The sequence below is a fragment of the Peromyscus californicus genome, unplaced genomic scaffold, assembly GCF_007827085.1.
Source record: "Peromyscus californicus insignis strain IS unplaced genomic scaffold, ASM782708v3 Scaffold_4__1_contigs__length_199733344, whole genome shotgun sequence".
NCBI lineage: Eukaryota > Metazoa > Chordata > Mammalia > Rodentia > Cricetidae > Peromyscus > Peromyscus californicus.
This window is the reverse complement of record NW_026294562.1, coordinates 68,231,065-68,257,064: the sequence shown is the minus strand read 5'-3', so window position 1 is coordinate 68,257,064 and position 26,000 is coordinate 68,231,065. Positions and strand designations below refer to the sequence as shown.

Sequence of the window (26,000 nt, the reverse complement as noted above, 5' to 3'; positions counted from 1 at the left end):
TTGAGCATGGTAGCCTGAATTCCTAGATACACGACTAGCTTACCAAGTACCTGGAGATTATTTTCTTTCTACTGGGTTTTTGAAAATAAAACTTGCAGGCTCTCGACCTGATGACATTTTTTAATCTTTTTAGGATGACATAATTTGCCTCTGATTCTCTTTGTATTATTTATCTCTGTGTAGGGTTTTATCTCCCAAAGTTTTAGATTATAAATAAATCCTTCCATAGATTAAAAATGATTGGAAAGAGCTCTATTTAAATGCAAGCTTACCCTTTTCTTAATCATTTGAATCATTTGGGAGAGCATCTATGAATGCATTTGAAAGTTTATACCATTAGCTAGGTGTTTAGAAGTTACCACCTAATAGCCCAGGCTCTAAACAATACAGAGCTTGATCTGTTTGCCTAATGATTGATGGTTTTCCCCTACTGAGCCCCTAGCTCTTCTGCAGGAATAGAACACTTGGCTGTTCTGGTACTTCTTCCCTGCAAGCATCGTTCTCATATTTTTACATTGTGCCTGGCCTCCACTGATATGTCCTGGAGCAAGCTGAGGGATGGAGGATTTTGTTTGGATTGGTGATGTTTCCTAACATTCACCTTGACTTAAAGGCATCTCTTACTGTACTTGCAAACATATGGTTCCTTGGAGCAGAGCCTTTCAGAATATACATGCTGGCAAGGGATCCACTGAGATGCCTTGGAGGTTCTTGAAGTGGAAAAGGTAAGATTCTTTCCATCAAGAAATGAGCCAGAGATAAGGAGACTAACGGAATGAGCTCTGGAGTTGAAGAGGAAGAAAGGGGAATAATGCCCAGCTACAGCTGCCAAGCCTCATAAGAAACCTGGGTAACAAAAATGAAAATGATTAAACCCTGCCATAGAAAATCAACTTAGAAAGCAGGGACTGCAGACACAGAGAGAAAATGCCAAATACTTGAGCCTCTGATATGAGTTAGTTTGATCTTCTAGGCCATCTTATCCATTCATTTGCCATCAACCCACCTATCTGTCTACCCATTTATTCATCCACTGCCCACTCACTTACTACCCACTCATCATCCACTCATCTACTTATCTCCCTACCTACCTGTCCATTTATCCATCCACCCCGATGCTCATCCACTCACATATCCATCCATAGACTCACTTAATCTGTCCATCACCCACGCGTTTACCATTCACCCACTCATCATACACCCACCTACCTATTCATCCATTTACCCATTGGCCCACCCACTCATGCATCTATCCACCTTTCTATTCATCTACCCACCTGTCCAACCAACCTTATAAGCAGACAAAACCGGTGTATTTGAATCCCTACCACTTACTCATTGTTAGAGAGGAGAGTGTTTCTTTTTCTGTTTCTCCTTCTAAGTCCACTCCAGCAGTGTAGAGCAGAGAGAGAATCACCAGTGTGTAAAGGCAACCCCCCTCTGTCTACTCACCTGTCCACCTTCCCTATGGTCACTTCCTCTCAAACCCAATTGAGATCTTGCTGGGTTGGGCACACATGGAAGAAAGCCTTTATTCTATATAGTCTAATAAGGCATCATGAATCTGTCTAGTTGAACGACTTGGGATCCTCTTCACACCCCTCTATGCCCCAAAGCAAATGCTGTGCAAAAGCTTCTAATGTATTTTGTGCATTTATGCTTCTTAGTTTGAGATTTATTAGAAACAACATGGGATTACAGTGCCTAATAGGTCATCCTACCAGAAATAGCCACTGCTTATGTTTCCTTTTGCCTAGTTAGCTAATTGGTTTATTTCAGGAAGACTTGGGGCATAGCAGCTTTTTCATGCCATCACTGTGAACTGTTGGGTATTATTTACACATGTCCCTGGTGGGTCTGTGCAAGTCGTACTAGCCTGCTGCACTGAGCCCGTGTTCCGTTGTATCTTGTTTACAGCATTAATTGTAGTGTTTATTTGATCATTCCCCTGGTTTTCTTCATGCAACTTGCATTCTGTGTTATTTGGAGTTTTGTCCTGGCTTTTTAAAAAATTTATAGGGAATCTAAATTATAGAATCTATCTTTCAGCACTGTTCTTTCTCAGCTGACAGTTCATTAAAGAAGTTTGTGTTCAGCCTTCATATTGTTTCAGCCTGACATGGTTTCTTTTTCTTTAAAGGGTGGGGGGGGCGGATTTGAGAAATATCTTTATTTAACTAGCTGAAACTGTTCCAGAGCTTAATTAGAAGTAGCATATTGCAACTGTTTGGGTGTTGTCTAGAGGCAAAATAATTACCCTGTAATAATAATCCATGTTGTGCTAAAGCCATCATTATTGTCATCAAGGGCTGGGGACAGCAACTTACAGCTCTTAAGGGTAGTAAGGTACTCTGGGGAATGTCCACAAAAGCTGAAGGAAAAAAATAGAAAAGTTATTGCGGCTATATAAGCTTGGAGTTCTTGGACTTGATGCAAGCCCATTCTTGTGAGAACAGGAAATTGTGTTCCATGGAGGCTTGAGGCAGGGTCTGTGGATTCTGTTATTATACAATGTGGCCCCTGTCTGAACACAAAGGCCAAGACTTGGGTATATAAAGAGATCATCTTCTTTTGGCCCATGTTGTACTCCTGAGGGCTGAGCCTGGTGTGATATGTACCAGCCCAAGACTAGAAGCTAGCAAGCTTCGCCATGCTTCTTATATACATACACAAGGAATGGCCTTAGTTCTGTGCTCCATGTAGTAATCCATCAGGATCTCCAAATACCCTGCATTCAGCTTTAATGCAATGACTAAGTCACTTAACAGAGTTCACCACCAAGAGCTGTATCTCAAACGTAATTGGGCATCCTAGGTTTGCAATATCCTGGACAATGGATGCTGCTGCCGAGTCTGGACTCTTGGTTAATGGACAAGGCAGTGATCCCCATGGTCCTCCATTACAAGACACTTAAAAATATCCCATTCTTCCAATCTGGTTATGTCTTCATGTCTCCAGGAAAGAATACAGATAACTGTTTCTTTAGTGACTAAGATAGCACGCTCCACCATGGGCCATGCAGCACGCCTGTGTGGGTCCTCCATCCTGCTGTTTGGCTTTCTGAGGGAATGATGCTTACAGTTCCTGACTCACAGTGCTGCATTCAAGAGAGTGAGAATCGGTGAGAGAGAGGAGGGATTATATGAGCAAGAGATATCAAAACCACGACTGGAAAAAGCACAGGGACAAATAGCCAAACTAGCAGAAACACATGAACTGTGAACCAATTGCTGAGGAGCCCCCATGGAACTGGACCAAGCCCTCTGCATAAGTGAGACAGTAGATTAGCTTGAACTATTTAGGAGGCCCCCCAGGCAGTGGGCCCGGGACCTGTCCTTGGTGCATGAGCTGACTTTTTGGAACCTAGGGCCTATGGAGGGACACTTTGCTCAGCCTTGGTGAAGGGAGGAGGGGACTGGACCTGCCTCAACTGAATCTACCAGGCTGGGTTGCCTCCCCAGGGGAGACCTTGCCTTGGAGTAGGTGGGAATGGGGGGTGGGGTGGGGGGAGGGAGGGTTGGGAGGAGGGAGGACAGGGGAATCCATGGCTGATATCTAAAATTAAATTAATTATAAAATTAAAAAAAAAAGAGTGACAAGAAGTGCCATGGAAAGGGCACTGCCAGAGGCCCCTTGAAGCCCCGAGTGGAGTGTCCTTTCCTTCCTCCCCCGTACTCCTAAAACCACTAATCTATAGTGAACTCTGTGGTGGCAGGACCTAGGGAGCTTCTGCAAGCATGCTTAGTTAAAGAGATAGTGCTGTCAGAGAATGGGGATTTCAAGTAACCCAGATTTCCCTCACATTGTAGCTGCTTCCTGCTGTCTAAATGAGGAGAGGTAATTAAGTTTATTATCTGTGACCTAATGCTAATTCCTCTTGCATCCTTGCTTTGTGCAGCGGGAGAATGCCATTTACAAAGAAGTAGCCGGACTAAGCTTTTCTGTTGTCAGTGTTCCCAAGGGTTATAAAACAAGTCTACCAGTGAACAAGCTGAGGAAAGACAGTCCTCCAGAGTCCTCCCTGACAGCCCAGACTGCACACTTTATCATAGAAAAGTAGAAGTCAAGATGTTGAGAAATGTGCTGGAAGTTGGGCATTGTCGGGGCTGGGGAAACGGCTCAGTGGGGTCCAGCCCTTGCTGTACAAGTATTTACACCTGGGTTCTAATCTCTCACCTGTGTAAAAAAGCTAGGGATGGTGTGTGCACTGGTTACCCCAGCACTCCGTGGACAGAGGCTACCGGAAGATCCTCGGGGCTTACCAGCCACCATCCTAGCTCCAGGTTCAGTCAAAGACTGTGTGAAGGGACTAAGGCACAGTTATAGAGCCAGACATCCGGTGCCCTCACCTGGCCTCTCTGTACCCACACCACACACACCCTTATACCTATCATCTAATCAAAGGATCCCATGCCTCTAAAATCTTTGCCAGGTCACTTTCTTGTCTACTAAAGCCTTTTTAATTTTCTTTTATTAAGAGAATAATGATTGAAATTAGATTAAAGACAGAAGGTACTGATAGTGGCTGTATCTCCACGTACAGTAACATTGTACCAAACCATGCTAAGCCTAATAGCTTCACACGAAGAGTGCTTTCAAACCCAAGGCCAACTAACTAGAAGATTTGATTATGAAGCAGTAAGACATTTGTAACTTCAGGGAAAGATTTTATTTACACCTTTCCTTCCTTTTTTGAAAGGTGGGGTATTTTCGTGATACATTTTAAATGTTACTTTCAGGTGCTCTTATTTTGGTCTGTTTCTTTCATTCTACACGTGCTGATTTTCTGGATTATTTTGGACAGCATCTGCATAATAATTCTGAGAGTTTTTCACTGGCAAAACCTCCCAACTTCCCACAGGACTTGGAGACTTCACATTCTCGACAGTCTGGAATCCTAATTGAAATGCCAAACCTACAAAGGTGCCAAAGCCTAAGTATGTAATTATGCCATTTTCTCTTGATCTTTCAGAGTCTTCCTGCGAGCAATTAATCAGTATGCAGATATGCTGAACAAGAAATTTCTGGATCAAGCCAACTTTGAGCTGCAGGTAAAAGGAGGTAGACAGCCCCTTTGTGAGAGAATCATGTTAAAACAAACGGCTGGTCAGCTCCAGTCATCTGGATCTCTAATCCCTAGATCCTAATGGACCTCTCATCGGGGGGTATGGAAATGGAACCCGAGGAGTGAAAGTTATGCTCCCATTGTATTTGCTCCATTTAGCAAGTTAGGAAATAGAGTTGTTTCCAAGAGAAAGTACTGAATCAGAGTGGCAAGGAGGGACTCTCCTGGCAGGAGGCAGGCAGGCCACCGAGTGCCACTATGCCTGGCTGCCAGCCTCGTCTCAAATCGTCCTAAGACAGGATGAAGGGTTCAGTGGAGGAGAATCGGGTGTGCTTCACTGAGCTAATTGCTTCTGAAACTCTCTCCCACTCAGACTCTCTCCTGGCCTTGTGCTGCCTGTAGTGTCCATAGTGAGTCCTCCTGTTTCACAAATACCTCTTCTGTATACGACCTGCCTGAGTGTGTGTGGAGGGGTGCTGGGCAGGTGCATGTCAACTAGGCCCTCTACCAACTAAGCCACATCCTCAGCCCTAGCCGCGTTACTTTTATTTTTTTTTCTTTTTCACTTTTTTATTGTTTTTCTCTGCTTGATGCTTGTTTTCCAATGTCATAAACAAAGATTCACATGCGGTAAATGAGTTGCTAGGAAATATTTCCTCTACTCTTTGCAACATTCCCTCTCTGCAGGAGTAGCTTGTAACTAACCGCTCTGCCCTCTTCCTGACACCAGATGCATTTATGTGGGCCGATGCAGGATTTCACCTTGCCTTTAACATGCATTGGCTCATGCCGAGTGTTTTACAGTCTTGGCCTACTCCACAGCATGAACGTGCCTTCACTTACTCAGCTGCCCCTGCAAAATGGTCCAGAGCTTCTGCTTCTCACTGTCCTGAGCCAGGCTTCCATGATGTCGGTGCATGCACCCACTAGGAAAGACTGATTGCTGGCAAACAGGATGAACATTTAAACTTGATGGACAGTGTCGAAATGCCCTCCTAAAAATAATGTTTTAGCAGTAGCACCTTCACTGGCTGTGTGTGTGTGTGTGTGTGTGTGTGTGTGTGTGTGTGTGTGTGTGTGTGTGTGTGTTTATAAAACTTTCATTAATCTTCTTCTTAAAGAATTTCATCCATGGATGTAGTCCATTCTCGTTCCTCTCACTCGTCAACCCCATCTTCTCCTAGCTCCCTCCCACCTCTGTCAACCTGCCTTCCACAATACAAGTGTCTTTCTCACATTCCTGTCTTTATGTTTTGTCTCGTGACCCGCTGAGCTAACCAGGACATCCCCACGAGCCTCTTTTGAAGGAAGCAGCTCTTTGCAGCCTTTCTTTAGACTTTTGGATTCTTGTTTATATGAATTTTTCTGGTCGATACATTTCTATGACCAGTTAAGCTAAGCATATTTATCAGCTGTGGGGACTTTTGCTGTGAACTCTCTGGCCATTTCTTTCGCTTGTGTTGCTTGTTAGTATTTTTAATTTAGTTGGGACTCTCTATATCCTATTCATGGTTTTAAGTTTATGATATAAAAATATTTAGCTTTTCTGTAGTCAGACCTGACATTTCTCTTGTGATTATGTGGTCTTAGGTTTAGTGCAGTAAATCTTCAATGGCCTTAGTGTTGTCGATTGAGTTATCTGCAATGTAGTTAATATCAGCAATTACCTTCAGAGTTCTGCTTAATGGATTGATTTTTTTTCCTTTCCAGTTATTAATCCACCTAAGATTTCTGTAGCTAGTGTTAGGATCAGGGTCTGTCTTCATTCTCCCCACTTTCATGATTGGGTTTTTCTGTCTCCAGTGAGTTTGCATGCTGCCCGTGGCTAAACTGCAAACCTGCTTTTGTAGGGATTCTGTTTGCTGTGTTCTTACCACAGTGATTTCATTACTTCAGCTCTGTAGACAGACAGTGGAATCTGCACTTCCAAGTTTATTTTCTCTTAAGAATTGCCCTACCCCCACCCCCCAAAAAAATGCCAGGCAGTGGTGGTACGTGCCTTTAATTCCAGCACTGTGGAAGCAGAGATAAGAGGCTCTCTATAAGTTTGAGGTGAGCCTGGTCTACAGAGCGAGTTCCAGGACAGTGCCAAGGTTACACAAAGAAACCCTGGTTCAAAAAAAACTAAAATAATAATAATAATAAAAAATAGATGGTTAGATAGATAGATAGATAGATAGATAGATAGATAGATAGATAGATAGATAGAAAGAAAGAAAGAATTGCCCTGGCTCTTTTTGTGCATTTCTTCTTGCACCTGTAGTTTAAAATCAGCTAGTTGAACTTCTCTTCTGAGAAGTTGAATGTTAAGTGGAATTACTGGACTTGTGAACTTAGAAAAGTGTCAGCATTTGAGGGGTTTTTTTTGTTTTTTGTTTTTTTGCAGTCTGTCTTTCTCCCAACCTGTGCTGGTCTTCTTGCTCTAGCTTTCATTAAACTCTGGGCATTCTGAGATTAGGGACATCCGCTCAGCTTCCATCATACTGTAGCTGTGAGCATCCTGAGATGGGTGACCAGGGCATCCTGGGCTAATTCTGTGGTGGTCAGCAGCCCTGTAGGCAAGGCCATATCCTAGGGAGAGCCAGATAAAGGGGGCCACATACACTCTTAAATTCTGGGGATGCTCTTGAATTCCTACCTTTCACAGGTCATTAAGCTCAGAGTTGGTAATGGGAAACGTCTTATCTTTATGTGACTCTTTGTAGCTATCACATTTGAATATTATCCCTGGTTTGTAAATGAGAAAAAACTGGCATCTACAATGTCTTCTAAAGATCATCCTTCAAATCATATACAGTCCATAAATCCTTGAAATGGAGGCTTGATCTTTTTACATGTTTTCCCTAATTGTCTGGTGTATGCATAATTTTGGTATAATAAAAAGTCGTAAATCACGCAAGGGTATACTGTTCTTCAGAGAGGGGCTCCATCACATGCTAACAAAGCTAAAACCATGCAGCATTCAATGCATGCTCAGCACCACCATGTCTGTAGCCACTCCTTCTGCAAGTCATAATCCCAGTGCCTTCCAGGAAGGCTACCCAGGTAGATACTACTAACAACCTCGTGTTATTGCTGAGGAAACTGAGGCACAAGCAGAGGTTGAAGGAGTTTGCCCTGGTGAATTGAGCCTCACACTCAGTTACGAGTCACACCCTGAGGGCTGGCTTGCAATGCTCTGTTTTAAGCCTTTCAGGATGGTAACCGCCCAGAGCGTTTCTGCGATCCGTTGTTAAGATATTCCACAGTTTAAGTGTCCCCTCGTCTCCGGTCTTTTGGTTTTCAGCTGTGGAACAACTATTTTCACCTGGCCGTGGCTTTCCTCACGCAAGAGTCCCTGCAGCTGGAGAATTTTTCAAGCGCTAAGAGAGCCAAAATCTTCAACAAGTAAGTCGCTCCCCAGCTCTGCTGCTCCGGGCAGGAGCCTCCTGCTTATTACCCTAATTTTCATGTCTCCTCTAAGCCAACTGGGTACAAATTGAGATGTAATCACCGTGTAAGGGAAGGGTGGTTTCAAATCACAAATCCAGCGTCACCTTTATAGCCTGTGAATCAAGAACTAAAAATTGCAGGATTCATCCTGGAGGTTCAAAGTCAGTGTGATTGGAGATGGTTAGTGCTACACGGCATTTGAGTTTCTGGAGATAATGACTTTTGCTGAGCACTCTCCTGATGTCATTATACATGTGGTTTACTTTATTGCTTACTTTTCCAATTCTGCTTCTACAAAAGAGGGTTCTGATGAAGGCTGTCAGCCCTGCTGGAACTGTCCAGCCTGCTGAAACAGAGCTCTCCATAGTTTCCTTCTGGCACAAAAATTTCCTGTCTTCCTCTGGGTTTGAGTGGCCTAAATTAGCCTGGGTGTCATTGAAGAAGCTTCATGAAGGCCAAGATCCTTGGGCAGCTCTGGGCTACCAGAGGCCATCCTGAATGATCCTGTTCCCGTGTCAAGAAAGAAGATCATGGGCTGAGGAGATGGCTCAGTGGGTCAATTGCTTGCTGCTCAACCATAAGTATCCGAGTTCACATCCCCAGAACACGTGTAAAGCCAGACACAATAGTGTACATCTGTCACTCCAGAACTCATATAGTGTGATGAGAAAGAGACAGGACAATTCCCCCAGAGCTTTCAGGCTTACAGCAGCAAACAGGAAACCTTTCCTCAAAGCACGTGGAAGGGGGCGTCCAACACCTCTGATCTCGGCACACAAGCACTCACATGTTCACACACACATGCACACGCGCGCGTGCACACACACACACACACACACACGAATGCACGTATGCATGCACACAATTTACAGAGAAAGAAAAAAAATGGTTGCTCAGGTTCCTTCCCAAGGTCTTGGTGTCCTGAGGTTATAGCTCCTCTCCTGCCTCAGTTCCACCAATGTCACCCTGTTCCAAGTGTCCCTTCAATGGGGACTCCCCAGAAGATTCTGAAATGGTGCCCATATTTCTGGTTCATCATATTTATAATGCCTCTGCAATATTCTGACTGTGCATATGCTTTGCATAGTCCCTATGAGTTTCTGAGGTCAGAGGGTGCAGAGGGGGTCTGGGAATGAGAAGCTGCTCTGCTTCTCATGGTCCAGCAGTTTCTATCTCCCTTACTGGGAAATGGAAAGCACGTGATCCCTGAACTGTAAGACACGTTTCTGCATATAATACTGAGCTTAGTTCACGAGCCAGCAGCCTTCTAAGCACTGTGCATGCAATATATATATATATGTGTGTGTGTGTGTGTGTGTGTGTGTGTGTGTGTATGCATGTATGTATATGTCTGTATGTATATGTATGCATTTGTTTGTTTGCCTGTGTGTGTTTCACATATAATCATTAAAGAGCATGATTTTTTTTCATTCAGTAAGTCTTTCCATCATCCATGTTTTCCATATGAGCAAGATAAAGAAAGCTGGAGGGCTCGTCCTGGGCCACCTACCTTGTCTAGCTCGTGGTGGCAGATTCCAGCCTAGGCAGCCCTGTGCACATGGTGAACTTATGCTGCTTGACTTTCAGAGAGAGCCTGTCTGCAAACCTGTGCCTGACCAGATCGCCTTTGGTTCCTTCGGGTGGTTGACCCTAAGAGCCACAAGTGTAGATAGTGACTATTATTTAGAAGTGACAGATGTGCCTGCCAAAGCAAGCACAGTGGGGCAGAGTAGCACCCACCTGTGACCGCTGGCACATTGCCTCTCTTTGGAACCTCTTCAAGACTTTCTTGCTCAGCATGGCCCCCAGCGCCCAGGGACAGACCTATGCGGGCTGTGCGGGCTGGAGACTGACCCTCCACACAGTTCCCAGTTCCTGACAGTCACAGGGCTTGTGAGAAGGGAGGAATGACTGCTTGTGTTGTGGCTGTCCATGTGGTAGAACCATCATTTTAGAAGTAGGGTACCCTTAGCAGCTCTCAGTGTGGGACACTGAGGCTACCTCAGCTCCTTGAAGCTCAGGCTCCCGCCATTTGTTACGTTTGTCCAGCAGTCCATGTGGGTTGTACACACTGAGAGGAGACTCTGGCACGCAAGCCTAGTGCTGGCTGAGTTTAGAACCCATTCAATATGAAGCCCCTCTGCTTCCTGCTTTTAGAAATAGATGCTGTCTTAGTTAGGGTTTCTGTTGCTGGGAAGAGACACCATGGCCACAGCAACTCTTACAAAGGAAAACATTTCGCTGGGACTGCCTTACAGTTTCAGAGGTTTAGTCCATTATCATCATGGGGGGGACATGGCAGCGTGCAGGCAGACATGGTGCTGGAGAAGGAGCTGATAGTCCTACGTCTTGATCCTCAGGCAGTAGAAAGAGACTGAGTGCCACACTAGGTATAGCTTGAACATGGGAGACCTCAAAGCCCACCCCCACAGTGACACACTTCCTCTGACAAGGCCACACCTCCTAATAGTGCCATTCCCTCTGGGGGCCATTTTCATTCAAACCACCGCAGATGCCTGCTGGAGGAGAGATGCTTTTAAATTAGATGCTCCTTCTGGAGGCCTTGATGCCATGCACTGTGGAGACTGCCGTGGTAGCTCTGTGCTGGCTTCTCCTCATGTTGCTGTATTAACAGTTTAAACTAGAGCAGCCACAGCGATTGCTTTAGCAGGACCCCCGTTCTCCAGAGGAAGTCTTTGTTCTATGGATTCAAAGGCCACAGAGCCAAAGGAAATTAAACATAGCCATCTGGTGTCTCCCTTTCCAGAGCCCACAGTGCTTCTGGATCAGTCTTTCCTGTCTCTCTTGGACACAATAACAAGACTCTGGAGCTGTGCCTCTGTGTTCTCAAGGATTTCTCAGGGGAAAAGCCTGACCATATTAGAAGTTGTCTTTGTAAACTCCATGAGGTATTTGGGCCTCACTCGGCCACAGACTATATGTGGCAGTGACTGGCCACTGAGGGCACGGTATGCTCCCCAACATGACTTATAAGCCCCAAGAGATATCAGCATCATGCAGGGTGTCACCAATGTTCATGATAATTGTGCCTCTTTATAGAACTTATCGCTTCATAGTTCATTATTCTTAAGTAGCAAATGGCTTAAGACGTATCTCAGGGTGCCCTGCCCAAACTCTTTAATTTACTGGGTGAATTGAGCACCTAGATACCATCTCTGTAGTTCATTTAGTGGGAAAGGATTAGGCCTCTTCTGTGCTCAGGCAAGTATGGTCCTGATGCAGGGGAAGGAGGGAAAGTAGATCTCAAGGTGAAGATATTCATTGTCTAGTGGAATGCTAAGCTAAAGCAGTGAATGGAGTCAGGAGAGCATAAGGTGGTCACCAGGGCCTTGGAAACTGGAGGCTGGCCTGCAAGGCACAGCCTAGGGAGCAGAAGCTACCAGGTAGTGTGGACTTCAGACAAGGGTAAGATGAAAGCTGAGCTGTCTGCCCATTTGACTGACGTGGCACCCCAAAGGGCATGGCCCGATCTAGCAAAGAAATGCACTGACTTGGAAGTGTAAAGGAGTGGTAAGGGCTGGCTCCTTGGAGAGCAGAGCATGCAGGGAAATGATGTGGAGTTAGCCCCAGTAGCCTGAGGTAGTGGCTGATCTTAGGTACTTGGGGCACAATGCATATGTTTAACTACGTCTGGAGGAAAGCCTTGGGTCTGAGGTAGACTCAGATCCTCCAATTCCTGCTCTCGGGACTCTCTGTGCCTGGCCTGTCAGCTTCTCTAGGACACATCTGAGTGGACAACCTCTGTCTTTTTTTTTTTTTCCCTGCCTGGTCTACCTCACCATGGCTCAGAAAAGTAGAGATTTCTGGAAGCAGAAGATCTACTTATTCATGCCCTAAGTACCTGGGTATGAAACACACACAAAAAAGAAGAACAATATACACCATGCCCAGAAATGAGTATATCAACCCCCGTATAAGAGGAAGATTTGCTTATAACTCCCAAAGTAAAGAGCTGCAAGGAATCAAACTCCATAATAAAATGCTGTTATTCCACCTGAACATATCCTTGGTGCTAGTGACTCCCAGCGACAGACATCAGGAGAATGCTGCTTTGGACTACCATCCACTCTCCCCAAGCGTTTTACATTATTGGGGTTGAGGAAATATAAATGCAAAGCAGAAGAGTTAACTTTAAATTCACAGCCTTTTGGACAACATTAATATGTCACATGACTACAAGAGAGCTCCATGCTCAAGACCCAACTTTGTTCTGAGATAGAAAGGATTTGTGAATTGCTTTTGCATGTTTTTGCTTGTTTATTTTTGTTTTGTTATTTTTGTTTGAGACAAGGTCTTTCTACATAGCTCTGACTGTCCTGGAACTCACTATGTACATCAGGCTAGCTTCAAGGCATAGAGATCCTCCTGCCTCTGCTTCTTCCTCTGCCTCCAGAGTGCTGGAATTAAAGGTGTATGTCACTAAGCACAATGCTTTTTCAAGTATTTACAAGAGACTCCTTCTTTCAAAGGCATCACAGCAGGGGGAGGGGACAATTGACTGGACAAACCCAACTCTTTTACTTACCCTTATTTTCCCTTGTGAAACCTATAACCTCCTAAGAGAGCATGTTTGGCAGCTGGACCAAAACATCACAATAACAAAATTATCCCCATTTCATCAGACATTGGCTTCTAAGGTACCAAACTAGAGATGGGGTTTTGAGGGAAGCTATGAAGAAATAAATGTGATGTGACAAGTCCCATGTTATAGCATGGTCTAATCAGAAGGTAGGATTCTGTATTGCAGAATACAATCGATTCACTCCTCATGCTAATTATTTTTTCCAAAAGATTCGAATTATTCCAGGTAAATTCACAGTAAGGATTAGAGGGGGACCCAGGGAAACAAGCTTTGTGAGCAGTAGCCCTGTGTCACCTTTGTGTTGGCAAAGCTAGTTAAATACATTGAGGAGACCTTGTCCTGAGGAACATAATAAAGCTGAATGCAGACAGAATGCTCACATCAGCCTTGTATCAAGCAGGGCTCATTCCCAGTGGTCTCATCCCCTCCTACCTATTGTGGGTTTTTGTTGGTTTGTTTTGTTTTCCATTAAGACAGAAATGCCTCATCCTACCCATGAGCCCCCTTCTTGGTGGCCCGCCTTTCTCTCTCTCTTGTCCTAACCATTCACCCTTTGGCACTCTGGCCACCGATGCTGTATATTCCTCCAGAACCTCTGACCAAGGGACAAGGCACTAAATGGGGGTGGGACATTTAGTGCTTTTGATTGCTGTCCCCAAGTCCTTCAGTGCTGTTGTTCTCCACCCATGTCATGGTCACTCACACAGAGTGTGGTTGCTTGGTAAAGGGGTGCCATTAGCTCATCACCTTGGAGGTAAGAGACTTCAAGGACATGAGGCCAGCATGTTCCCAGCTTCTGCTAAAGAGTCTCGTGCTGCCTAACAGCGTGGTGGTGAAGAGAGAGGGCAAGGAGTACAGAGAAGGAGTGTTCCTGAGAGAGAAGCAGGCAGATTTGCTTTATAAATACATGCTCTCCCCATGACTAATCTATTCTTGGAGACCTAACTCTGTCCTGAGAGATCTAGCTCACTCTCAAGAGATCTGACTAACGCAGTCTTGAGAGAACCAAGCCAGTCTCTTGAAAGACATTTATCCATCCCCGAAGGCAGTATTCTCATGATATAACCACATCTAGAAGTCTTAATGTCTGCCATCTCTCTGTCCTATTACCTTGGAGACCAGACTTGCAGCACATGGACCTTTGGGGACAACAGTGTCCAAATCACAGCACTCCATCTTCAAGAACTCCATCTCCTTCTCTCCTAGAACTCCATTCTAGGCTTGCTTCTGCCTCTCCAGCCTGATTCCTTGTCTGGTTTAGATTTCTAGACCCACACATCCCATGTCAGAGCCCCCTCCAACCTCGGTCGTAGTATTCTTGGTTTATTCTCTCCTTAGAAAAGCATTTTTCAGGTTCTAGATTCTAATTGTTGACTGGGCCAGATACGAAGTAGGTGGATCATTGCATATGTTCCCTGGGTTCCCCTGCCGTCACAGTGGGCACAACAAAGTCACAATCTGTCGTCCGGTAGTTATAGAGGCCAGAAGTCTGAAATCCAGAAGCGATGGTGTAGGTTCTTCTGCTGGGGGAGGTTCTATTCACTTCCGCTGGCTGTCCCCAGTCCTCAGCATCCCCTAGCCTGTGTTGTCAATCCACTCTCTGCTCGTCTCCAGGTTAGGTTCTTTTCATAGCTCCCTTCTATGTCTGTGACTTGGTGTGCCCTCCGCATAGGAAGAGCACTTCTTGCATTTAGGGCCCACTCTACTCCAGTGCGGCTTCATTGCAACTAGGTTACATCGTACAGATCCTATTTCCAAGTGAGGTCACAACCCACAGGAATCATGTGTGTAAGATATGTAGATAACCTGTGTGATTCTGGAGTTAAAGTCTGTCTCTCCCGTCATGACGTGTGTCTCCCAAGGCCTGTGGGTCTTGTTGGAGTTCTCAGTAAATGAATCAGTCTACTGGCCCTTGCAGCCATGAGCGAGATGCTGTGGTGAAGGCAAGCCCTTTAAATTGCAGCATCGCCTCACTAGAGTGCTGTCTGGGACAGAGTGAGTACCACCCTACTCTCACCATTCAGGAGTTGTTTCCCTACACTGTGAAAGAAAATGGGGACTAGAGGGCCCGGGTCTTTGTCCAGCTGTGCTTAGATTTGGGATCTGGTTCCTTTATCCCTTAGGAGGGCTGACTGTGGTGGATGTAATTCTCTTCTTGGGTTAAAGATACAGGAGTCCATGTGCTAGCATTAAGCCTGGATATAGGAACTTAGTGCTTCCTGGACTAGGGAAGGGCTCCCTCTCAAGCCAACTTTCTTATGCTCACTTGGTGGGTGAACACACAGGAGGGAGGTCACTCCAGCTCTTTGTCCTTACGGCTTGGAGGAGCTAGGCTCATCTGCTTGGCACCATGAGTCCTGGGTTCCTTGTTGGAAGAGTGGCATGGCACTGTAATAGTGATAGGAGATGGAATCACTTTGGAAGGAGATGTGACACCCGGTCCCAGGAGTGTGCACAGTGCAGGGGACAATGTGGGCTTGTGATCTGAAGACTTGGACTCTCTTCTCTCTTTGCCCTGCAATCCAAGCCAAGTCATCTGGCTTCTCCCCTCTGGGCTTGGGCCAGCTCTCTGACTCTACACTGTGAGACAGCCACTTAACTGATCTCTACGGTTGCCCCCAGCTCCGAGGCCTGCCTCCAGGAATTGAGCTTCAACCAGACACTCTCAATTATCATCATCTTTCTCTTCCAAGAGAAGAAGGTGGAAGCGTTCCCCGCAAGCCCTCTTGAGGTCTGGTGACAGCTGCTGCTCCACTTGGGAATTACTAGGAAGCATGTATAGATTCATCAGATCTGCCTTCTCATTAAATGTAAAGGAAGGATCATGCCCGCTGCCGGGGAACTCCAGTCCTGCCCTCCACCATGCGGCTCCCTCTTCCTTGTCTGGGTTTCCAGGCATCTTGTCATATTTGACTTTTAAACAGTATTTTCAGCTCCTTGTGGTGTAGGCCTGGCTCTCAAGAGAATCGCCTGCTCTGATAACTACCAGCCCCCTGGCTCTCAAATACTGCCATCCAAATCATCACCTGAGTCCAGAAAGCAGCAGTGAGAGGAAACCTGTGGTCCTCACCATCCTTCAGCAAGGCATGTGCTGACTAGCAGGCACAGAACTCTCCATTTCCAAAACAGCTGGAGAAAGGCAGGTCACCACCCGGAGTCACAAATGTTAAACCTGCTGCTGGCAAAATAAATCCCAGAGCTTCCTTTAAACTATTAGAATTGTAATCAGTAGAGGGCTGAGAGAAAGTTGAGTCGAGGGCAGAGAAATAGAGACACCCATGAAGCCTACTGTTAGACATTCTTGTGTTTTGAGAAGAAATCCTCCCCCTAGCCTGGATGCAAGATGTTCAAAGCCAGAGTTAATGATACCACTTTTGGTACCGCTGGCATCATTAGTGGGTTGAGGGTATGAACACATGATCATAGGGGCTAGAGAGCTGAGGATGTTTATGTTGTGTAGCCACCTGAGGGTATGAACACATGATCATAAGGGGCTAGAGAGCTGAGGATGTTTATGTTGTGTAGCCACCTGCCATAATGCTGTGTGTCCCTGTCTTGTCTGAGGCCTTATAGCTGAAAGTGACTAGTCCATTAATCTCAGAAAAAAAATGGTCAAAGCTGGGTCTGAATGTGATTCCTCTACCCCTGATAAATGCCAGAAATGCCAACTGCATCTTGCCCAGGCCCAGGTGGCAGTGGCTGCTGAGAAACCTCAAAATGATGGACAACTTAATGTGTTCAGGTCCCAGAACACTTGAGCAATTTGAAGGGAGAGTCAAGCGTGGAACCGTATCTTCCTGTCACCCAGGATCCCAGACCCACAGGCTTTGCTGGTGGTGGTCTTACTGACTGGCTCAGGCTTCCCATAGCTGTGGGAGTGACTCTTCTTGACCGTGAGTCCACTGCTGGCTAAGAACCCCTGATTTACTGAGAACACCTGTCAGTGCTCACTGGCTTGCTGGGCTGGGTCTGTAGATCCCAGCTTAGCCTGAGAGGAAGTAGCCGACCTCCCAACTCTGTTGTTCCACCTACACCTGGATGTCCTACACTCCATGGCTGATAAACATCACACATATACATATTAGTTATCATACAAAGTAATGGGTTTGTGACTATACACACACACACACACACACACACACACACACACACACACACACACACACACAAAATCATTACAGTTTGTTCTTATCCACCCACAATGCTCTTCCCTAAGACTCCTCCTTTGATTTCCTTCCTACCCCCAATCCAGTCCCCCTCCTATTTTTTTTACCTTATATATACCATTACCAACTCTTATTTTTCCCTCCCTTTAAATCTCATCACCCCTCATAACCTGCTTTCTATTTTCTTTATATATGTATATAATATGGAGAAGAGTATGTACATACTTGCACTTGTGTGTGTGTATATGTATATATATGGAAAGGAACATTGTATAACACATACATACATATGCCTATGTTTGTATATATGCCAGATCCTTCAAAAAGAAAGCATGTGTACATACTTTGGATTATATTCTTTCTCCACTGCTGAGATGAACATGCCACTGTAACCCTTCTGCTGTGAGTGACAGGCAGGTGCTTAGGGCACCAGAGACTTTAATAAGGTGGCAGCCAGCTGGGAGTTGTTGATTTAGCAGCCAGGATGCTTGCCTGAAGAGCCAGGACACCATCATCTGTGATCAGCTTTCCTTGGCGCCTCAGCCGGCACAAGGACGAACGAAGGGAGTGAGCTCGACGATGCAGCTGCTCGGCTGCAATGCTGTATGATAATTTTGCAAATTATTATTTTTAATATAATCAGCTTTTTCCTTAGGCACTAAAAGAAAAAGTTAAATTGCTCACAAACTAATAAAGGTTTATCTTCTGAAGCATCAAATTCTGTTTACTCATGAAATGCACACCTCCTCTCTTTGCCCACCGGGAGGAAAATTAGCATTTATTTTCCCAGATAAACAAAAACCAGTGGAATGTTTGTTGACATATTTGGGTGTTAAGCTCTTGCTTACATTTGAAGTGATATAGAAGAATGGGGAAAATTTGGAAGCAGCCTTCCCCAACTCCAGGGTTTCGTTTTCCTGTGGGGAGGCTGCTGCCTCTGTAGATAGGATGCTCATGGGTGCCTGGATGTGCTAACAGCAGCATGCATGGAAAAACAAACTCCCTCAGGCCCAGGAGCCATGTGACTGAAGAACACAAGATGCTTTGGCTGTTCTTCACAGCTTGTCTGTACTCTCTCAGGAATGCACTGTCATCTGGGACGAGCCTGATTCCCACCTGGAGCTCTCCTTGAAATCCTGCTGCTGGCAGATGTAGTTGGAATTCTGACACAGCCTTCATCTGAGTACATGATGGAAGCGTGGAGTTTGCTTTCTGATGGCTCTGTAGAATGACATACCTTCTTTCCTTCCCTGGTTTCTAGGTATGGAGACATGAGGAGGCAGATTGGCTTCGAGATAAGAGACATGTGGTACAACCTGGGTGAGTAGCTGGGCATCATCTTGGGGATGGAGTGAGTACCTTGACTTCCTTTGTGACATTGGCCCCATTTTTCAATGTTGATACAGTGTGTGTGAGCACACGTGTGTGTGTGTGTGTGTGTGTGTGTGTGTGTGTGTGTGTGTGTAAGCCATAGTTCAGCCTTGGTTCATTAGGACTGTCTACCTGATTTTAGAGCAGGATCTCTCATCCACTTATAACTTGCCAAGTTGACTAGGTGCCTGCTTACCAGGCCCCAGGAATCCACTTGTCTCCACCTCCCCAGCACTGGGGTTACAGGCATGGGCCGCCTTGCCCAGATTTGTTTTATATGGTTCTGGGTTTGAACTCAGGTCCTCCTCATGGTTGCATGGCAGGTACTTTACAAACCAAGCCATCTTCCCAGCCCCTTTGGGATATCTCAAAGACCTTAATTCCTTCTCTTCCTGGGATAGCAATCACTGTTCCTTGCTTAGTTCCATTTTCAGTAAGGAAAACAGATTAAAGAGAGTGAAAAATGTATCCCTGTGGCAAATAAGGAAATCAAGAAAGCACACTCTGGTATCAGGTAGACACATAGCTTGGAGTGCTATTGCTTCTCAGTACTGCTCTGCTTACGGTTATGTTTACTGTAAGTCATTTACCAGACCGTGACCTTTGTGTTCAGTTGTGCAGAATCTACCTTCTATAAGGTTTATTCACATGCTCAAACTCTGCATTTGCTTACCCTGCCACCAGGTGGTGGTAGCATGGTGTGCTGATGTGATTAAAGCAGTGAGATCTGTTTAATGATAATATAAACCGAAGGTAACTTTATCCAGGAATGAACTCATTAACACTATGTTCCCAGGGCATTTCATCATTCAGAATAAGGAATTCTCTATTGCACTCTTAACCAAGGGCCAGTAAGATGACTCTGGGGCTAAAGGAACTTCCCCACAGGCCTGATGACCTGAATTTGATCCTAAGACTCATGTGGTTAAAGAGAGAACCAAGCCCTGCAAGTTTTCCTCTGCCTATACTAGGATGCATTTGCACACAAATGTGCATGCATGTGCATGCACGCACGTGTGTGTACACACACACACACACACACACACACAGAGCAGAATAAATGGGGGCTGGAGAGATGGATCAGTGGTTAAGAACATTGGCTAATCTTTCAAAGGACCTACTTTTGATTCCCAACACCCACATGATGGCTCACAATTATCTATAACTCCAATCTCAGGGATCCAACACCCTCTTCCTTCCTTCTCAGGCACTGCATGCATGTGGTATGCAGATATACATGCAGGCAGAACACCCATATACATAAAAACAAAATATTAAAGATACATAAAGGTGATAAAATTATTTTTTAAAACCTATAGGACATGTTTTTCTCATAGATACATTTCTTAAAAATTAGTGACAGAGAAGAACTTGACTTTTGTCTTTAATGTTCCTACTGGGAGCCTGGTCATGATACTAGGTCCTTATTGCCATCTGCCTTCTACACTCACTCATCAAAGTGTCCCAGACCATGGAGGGGTTGCCCAGGTACCTGAGATCATCAGGATCAGCATAGTACCTGGAAAGTGTGGCTAGAAAGACAAAAGCAAAGCATGACTTTTGATGGAAGTGTGGTCCTGGACTCCATGACACACCTGGACACTCTGTGACAGGCAGGAGCAGACTTTGCAGGGCTGCACCTGTTACTATGACCAGCAGGATCAAAGTGACCTCTTGGCAACCTGAACAAGATTCTCACTGTCCCTTTGACTCCTTGCCCTTTCAAGCTCCTCAATGTCGTCAGATGTGGGGAGGGAAATCCTGTCTCATCTGCAGGGGAGGTCAGACTTCCCTAGTGTTCTTTTTCTTTCTGCTTAGGTGAAAAAAAAATAGAGCTCTTTCCTTTTCTTCTTTTTGTTGTTATTGTTGAATTTTGAGATAAGAGTCTTACCATGGACCCCAATCTAGGCTGCCTCAGCTTCCTGAGAGTTGGGTTTGCCGATGTGTGCCACCACACCTGGCTAGATATTTTGGTTTGGGTTTTGGTTTCTCCAGTGGGTCTTTACCTGGAATAGAAATGTGAAACACCTGGGAAAATGAGACTGTGAGAAACTTTATAGGCGATAGTACTCTATAGGTGCTGTTACTCTATAGGTAATGCCTATAGCGTAAGTGTTTCACTTGGGGACCCAGCTCAACTTCTAGGCCTAGAGTTGCAGGGTAGACTTTCCCTGGTAGAAGTGCCGAGCTGTCAGGCATCTGAGTCTGCTGTACCCACCCAGTACATGCAGAACCTGAGCTATCTCATGTGTATTGGGTATCAGAATTGGAGCAGGCTGAGGACCCTTCAGGGATACTCCCTGTAAGACTAACCTGACCACAGCAAGCTGTATTTGGAGGACCTACGTTCTAGCTCTTGGGCATTCCAGCCCACTGATCTCCGCAACATGGACCCTGTAGGAATGATCCTGCCCTTCCTGACTTTCTGCCATCCCTGAGGTGGTGTAGGAACCCAAGGATGGAGTGGGTAGTTTGCTAAGTCATACTAAGTTTTCTTTCTGCACTGCCCTGCCCCTGCCCTGCCTCTGTGACCTCTGTCATGTGACTAGATCCTTCTGTGCTTCCCTCATTCAACAATCTAGTTTATACCTTATGGGGACTGGGCAGGATTTTTCAGATTTCCAATCCAGAAGCCAAATGACACTGTGACATGTACATAGGATGAGCTCTGTAGTGAGATTTTGAGGCTGTTGGAACAGGCCAGGGGCCATCTGTGGGTCATCTTAACCAGTTTTCCTCTGTTCCTTCTCAAAATTACATGCTGACAGACATATATGTCACTTGACCTGGAAAGCCTGATGGCCAGACTCATGCCAGGCAGGAAACAATGTGTTAGCCTGTAAGAAGGAGAATAATGAGAGGCGAAGAAGCCTGCAGGTGGGTGGCTCACACTGTAGTTCTCCGCCGAATAACAAGGAGTCCAGGTCCTCTCTAGGCCCACCATTCACAAAGGAGATACACGAGTTCCATTCCACTTGGACATAGGCTTGCATGCACAAGGCCTCAGTCTCTAGTACGGCAAAAGAGAAAAGAGATCCTGAGGTCACCCAGGCAGAGGTCTGAGGGATCAGTGTACAATGAGGTGCCCTCTTCTTCCTTGCCAAGCAGTGGCTGCTGTCTTAGGCATCCCCAGCATCCTGCTGTGGTCCTGCAGTGACAGGGTCACTGGTTGGAACTAAGGAAACTTCAGTACTGAGCTCTGGCTCCAGGTGGCCAAAGATAATCCTAACCAATGGGTCTTCTTGCTTTTTCAATTTGTGTCTTACCTTTTTTTTAAGAGTTGTGTTTTTGTTTTGCTTTTAGCAGTGACCTTAGCATGTTTTTCTGTCTTATATTTTTAGCACTGACCCTGATCTTTGTGCTTTATTTTTAAATTTTTATTTTAATATCTCAATTATATAATAATGGGTTTATTGTTTTATACATATACATGGTTTTTTAAAAAATATTCACTCCCACTACCCTCTCTTTTTCCCTCTCACTTCCACTAATACCCTTCTGCCCCCCCACACACACACTTTTATGCCCATTTTTTATCTTTTATGGGTTACACAAGGAGTTTCATTAAGGCTCTTACAGAAGCATGAGTGAGGATGATTTCCAGGAGCACGTGCACCTTGCCCATACCTGCATCTCTAAAGATAATCTCTCCTCCTCCAGCAGCCAAGCTACATGTTCACCTTTAAGTATTGTCAATGGCACCTCCGAAGCTCCAGAGGTTGACCTTGAACCCGGCTCCATTTCCTTCCATGACAGCCACGAAGGAAGGAAAGATGGGCTTTGGGAAGAGTGAGGTTCTCCACAGAGCCTCCTTGGGAGTCTGCAGTCTCAGCCTTTCTAGTCTGTCTCAGAGTGGTGGACATTATCTGTCATGTTCTAATAAGATGAGCCCAGCAATAGAGACTTTTGATGTACCATGCCAAAAACGAAGCTAACTGAGGAGGAGCAGCCCCCTCCCTGCTCCCACCCCATTGTCACTCACTAGTGTGAACACCTGACTAACACCTGAGTGTTTCAAAGCTTGCTCATCAACAGCAGACATCAACTTGGGCATGAGAACAAGCAGGAGATCCAAAGGAAGCCATGACCTTGGCCAGTTAAAGAGCAGAGATTTGTAATCTACAAGAAAGGACAACTGCTAGACAAATAACAGAGAATTTCATGGGATTTTCTTTGTTTTTGTTTTTGTTTTGACAAATAATAAGTCCTTGGCTCCTCCTGGGATCTTCCCCAAGCAGGCTCTAAGAACCGCTCTGTGGGGTGATCATAGCCAGCAAGGACCCTCCCTGCTGCGGTTCTCCAGCGTTCAGGCCTGCCTGCCAATGGCACTATGCAGGTTGCTGCCCTCTAAACTCATAGCAGCCCATCATGATTTCCCAGGATGTGCACAACCTATTTTCCACAGAGCTTCCTGTTTTCTTTCTTTCCAATGGGCTCAGGTTTGGGAATATGTTGGCAGGCACATACAGCCAGTTCTGCCAAGAAAATAAAAATAGAAGTCGGATCAGATGTGTTCCTCACCTTAGAATTAGTCACCTGCCACTCCGCCGCAGCACCGGATGCCTTCCCTCTGCCCTTCCAGTGCTGTGTGGGGTCTTTGGAGACGGGTGTCTCACACAGAGGTGCTGCAGCAGCCCTCCTGGGTGGGACAGGGCAACAGGCCTTTTCTTCCTCAAATTCAGCATGTAAAAGAGAAAGTCAAAACCATACTCTTCTGAAAGAAAAGTAGGAGAAAATGTGTTCATTTACCCAACTCTCCTGTTATTTGGGGGAGCTGATTGAGGCAGCCTGCGGGGCCACCTCATCTCCCTCTTGCCTTGGTTCCACCGTCTACTTTTGTTTATTACATCCAGCTCTCAGGAACCAGCACATGCTCCCTGACCCTTTCTGGCTGGAACAAAAGTGCTCACAGAGAGGCATTGTTTGGGCCTTATTTGGCTTGGGCTATTTTTCATGCAAGGATCCCCTTCACTGGTGTTTTTGGGAATGTGCAAACTGGCTGCTTTTCATTAAACCTGGATAGAGCACGATAGACCCTAGCAGACGGTGCTGGAAGGTTCTGTTCTGTGGTCCTTGTGTGTGCAGAGATGTTATTCCTGAACCTCTAAGGTGTCAAGGCAAATGTCCAGATCCTGGGGAAGGTACTGCCTGGGAAATGCCTGGCTTCCAGAGAAAAGCCAGGTGTCGCTTGCAGAGGAGTTAGCACTACATCCTGTCCCTAGAATAGAAACTCCAGGCAGGTCTTAAATGGGTAGAGAATACAACCAGGGGGGCGAAGGTAGAATGTCTGCCTTGCACCGTGGTTATTAGAGCCTCAGGTACTTTTCTGTCCCTGTCATAAAACACAATGACCAAAAACAACTTAGAGAAGAAACGATCTGTGTCACCCAAGGGTCCAGAGAGACAGCCCATAATGGCAGAGGAAGCATGGCAGCAGGCTGCTGGAAAGGGAAGCTGAGAGATCGTATTCCCATCTACACCCAGGAAGCAGAGAAAGCCAACTGGAAGTGGAGCAAGGCTCTATGCTCTCAAAGCCCGCCCCCAGTGACGTACTTCCTCCAGCAAGGCTGCACCTCCTAAAGGTTCCATAATCTTCCCAAACAGAGCCACTGACTAGGGAACAAGTGTGCAAATACCTGAACTATGGGGACATTGCTCATTCAAACCATCACAATCAGCCTGTTCCTCCTTTCTCTCCAAGGGAAAAGAAACCTGCAGGAGTGCCCTTGACTCTCATTGACCCCCATCTAGGTCCATCAACAGACTTCAGCTTGATGTGCACCAGGGGAAACCCAAAATGTGGATGTCCAAAATCATTAAACAAACAAATAGTGAGCATCAGAAAGCCCAGGGACTATGGCCTTGTGACAGCTCTGTCCCTAGGGGTGTTACTGCTCAGAGGTCTCAGGTTACTCCAGCCTGATGTGTTTTCCATACCAAAAGGAAGGGTGATGATCCATGGGGATGAAGCTCTTATTTTTTTGTAGCTTAGTTTTCCAGTGGGTGCCCCTGCCACCACTTGCTCTGCCTTGTATGATCCTCCCAGCTTGGAACAATAAAGGCTGTGAGTGACAGAGAGAGCTTTATGACGCCGGAATTACAGTTGATGAACAACTTGCTGTCACGATCTCCTGTTTTCTGAAGCATTGGCTCTGACATCTTTTAGGCATAATACAAGGAAAATGTCACCTGAGAAATTGAATATAATGGCACTTTCAGGGGACCACTTTGCGGCACTTGCATGCCTTTCAGAAGTGCTAAGCCTTAAGGGAAATAGGCAGAATCACACCACTGCAGCTTCAAGACAAGGTACTAACTATTGAGCCAAAGGTGGAAATTTGGATTCTAATTAAATTCAGGTTCCTTATCGGAGATTACATTTGTACCTGTGTCCATTCCATAAAAACATCTTCTGGCTTCTGAGAACGGTCTACTTTCTTATGTATGGTTATTTATAATAGACACATTTGCTTAATGACTCTCTTGACAGAAATCTGCGTTCGTTGAGCCATAAAGAAAAGCAAATTCCGTATTGTGTTTCCCGATTGTGTCAAAGTATTAATAAGATTAATTAACTCCAGATCAGCTGGCTGGTGTTAATAAGAAAATGTCACAAATAATTCACTCAGGCGTATCGTTTCTCATGCACCCTCCTGTTACGTGCCGGAATGAGACAGTGCTAGTTACAGCGCAGTGGCTGGAAGATAAAGGAAGAGTTCTGAAATAAAAGAGGAGAGACTGCTGCTGAGGAGCGCCACTCCTGCCTCGTCATCTCCCCTCAGCGAGCTGGTGTATTAGTCAGCGTTCTCTAAAGGAACAGAACTGATAGAAGGACTCTGTGTATGTGTGTGCGCGCGTGCAGGAGTGTATGTGTGTGCGCGCGTTCAGGAGTGCGCATATGCATTTTAGAGTGGCTTACAGGCTGTGTTTGAGAAGTTGCATATGGCTATTTCATGATACAAAGGCCAAGACTAGGCCGGGCGGTGGTGGCACATGCCTTTAATCCCAGCACTCGGGAGGCAGAGGCAGGCGGATCTCTGTGAGTTCGAGGCCAACCTGGGCTACAGCGTGAGTTTCACAGAGAAACCCTGTCTCGAAAAATTTTAAAAAGCAAAACAAAAAAACAAAGGCCAAGACTCCCATAATTGTTCAGTCCATGAAACTGGATGTCTTAGCAGTCCCAGTCTTATGCTGGTATCCCAGGGAGGACCTAGGGAGCTGCTGGTCTTCAGTCTATGTTGGAATCTCAAAGAAGCAGCTTCTAATACCAGCGAAGGAATGCCTCAGCAACAGAACAGATGAACTTGCCAGCAAGAGCAAGGGCAAGCAGGCAAAAAGCAAAAGCTTCCTTCTTCCAGGTCCT

General features: G+C 45.6%; 1 protein-coding gene across 1 annotated transcript in view; it reads left to right on the top strand.

Moving 5' to 3' along the window:
* Dock1 (dedicator of cytokinesis 1) overlaps positions 1-26,000 on the top strand; it is a 516,647-nt gene that overhangs the window by 405,320 nt on the left and 85,327 nt on the right. Inside the window, 3 exon segments of the mRNA XM_052714776.1 lie at positions 4,973-5,051; positions 8,352-8,452; positions 18,528-18,586. Coding sequence (XP_052570736.1) covers positions 4,973-5,051; positions 8,352-8,452; positions 18,528-18,586 — 239 coding nt within the window.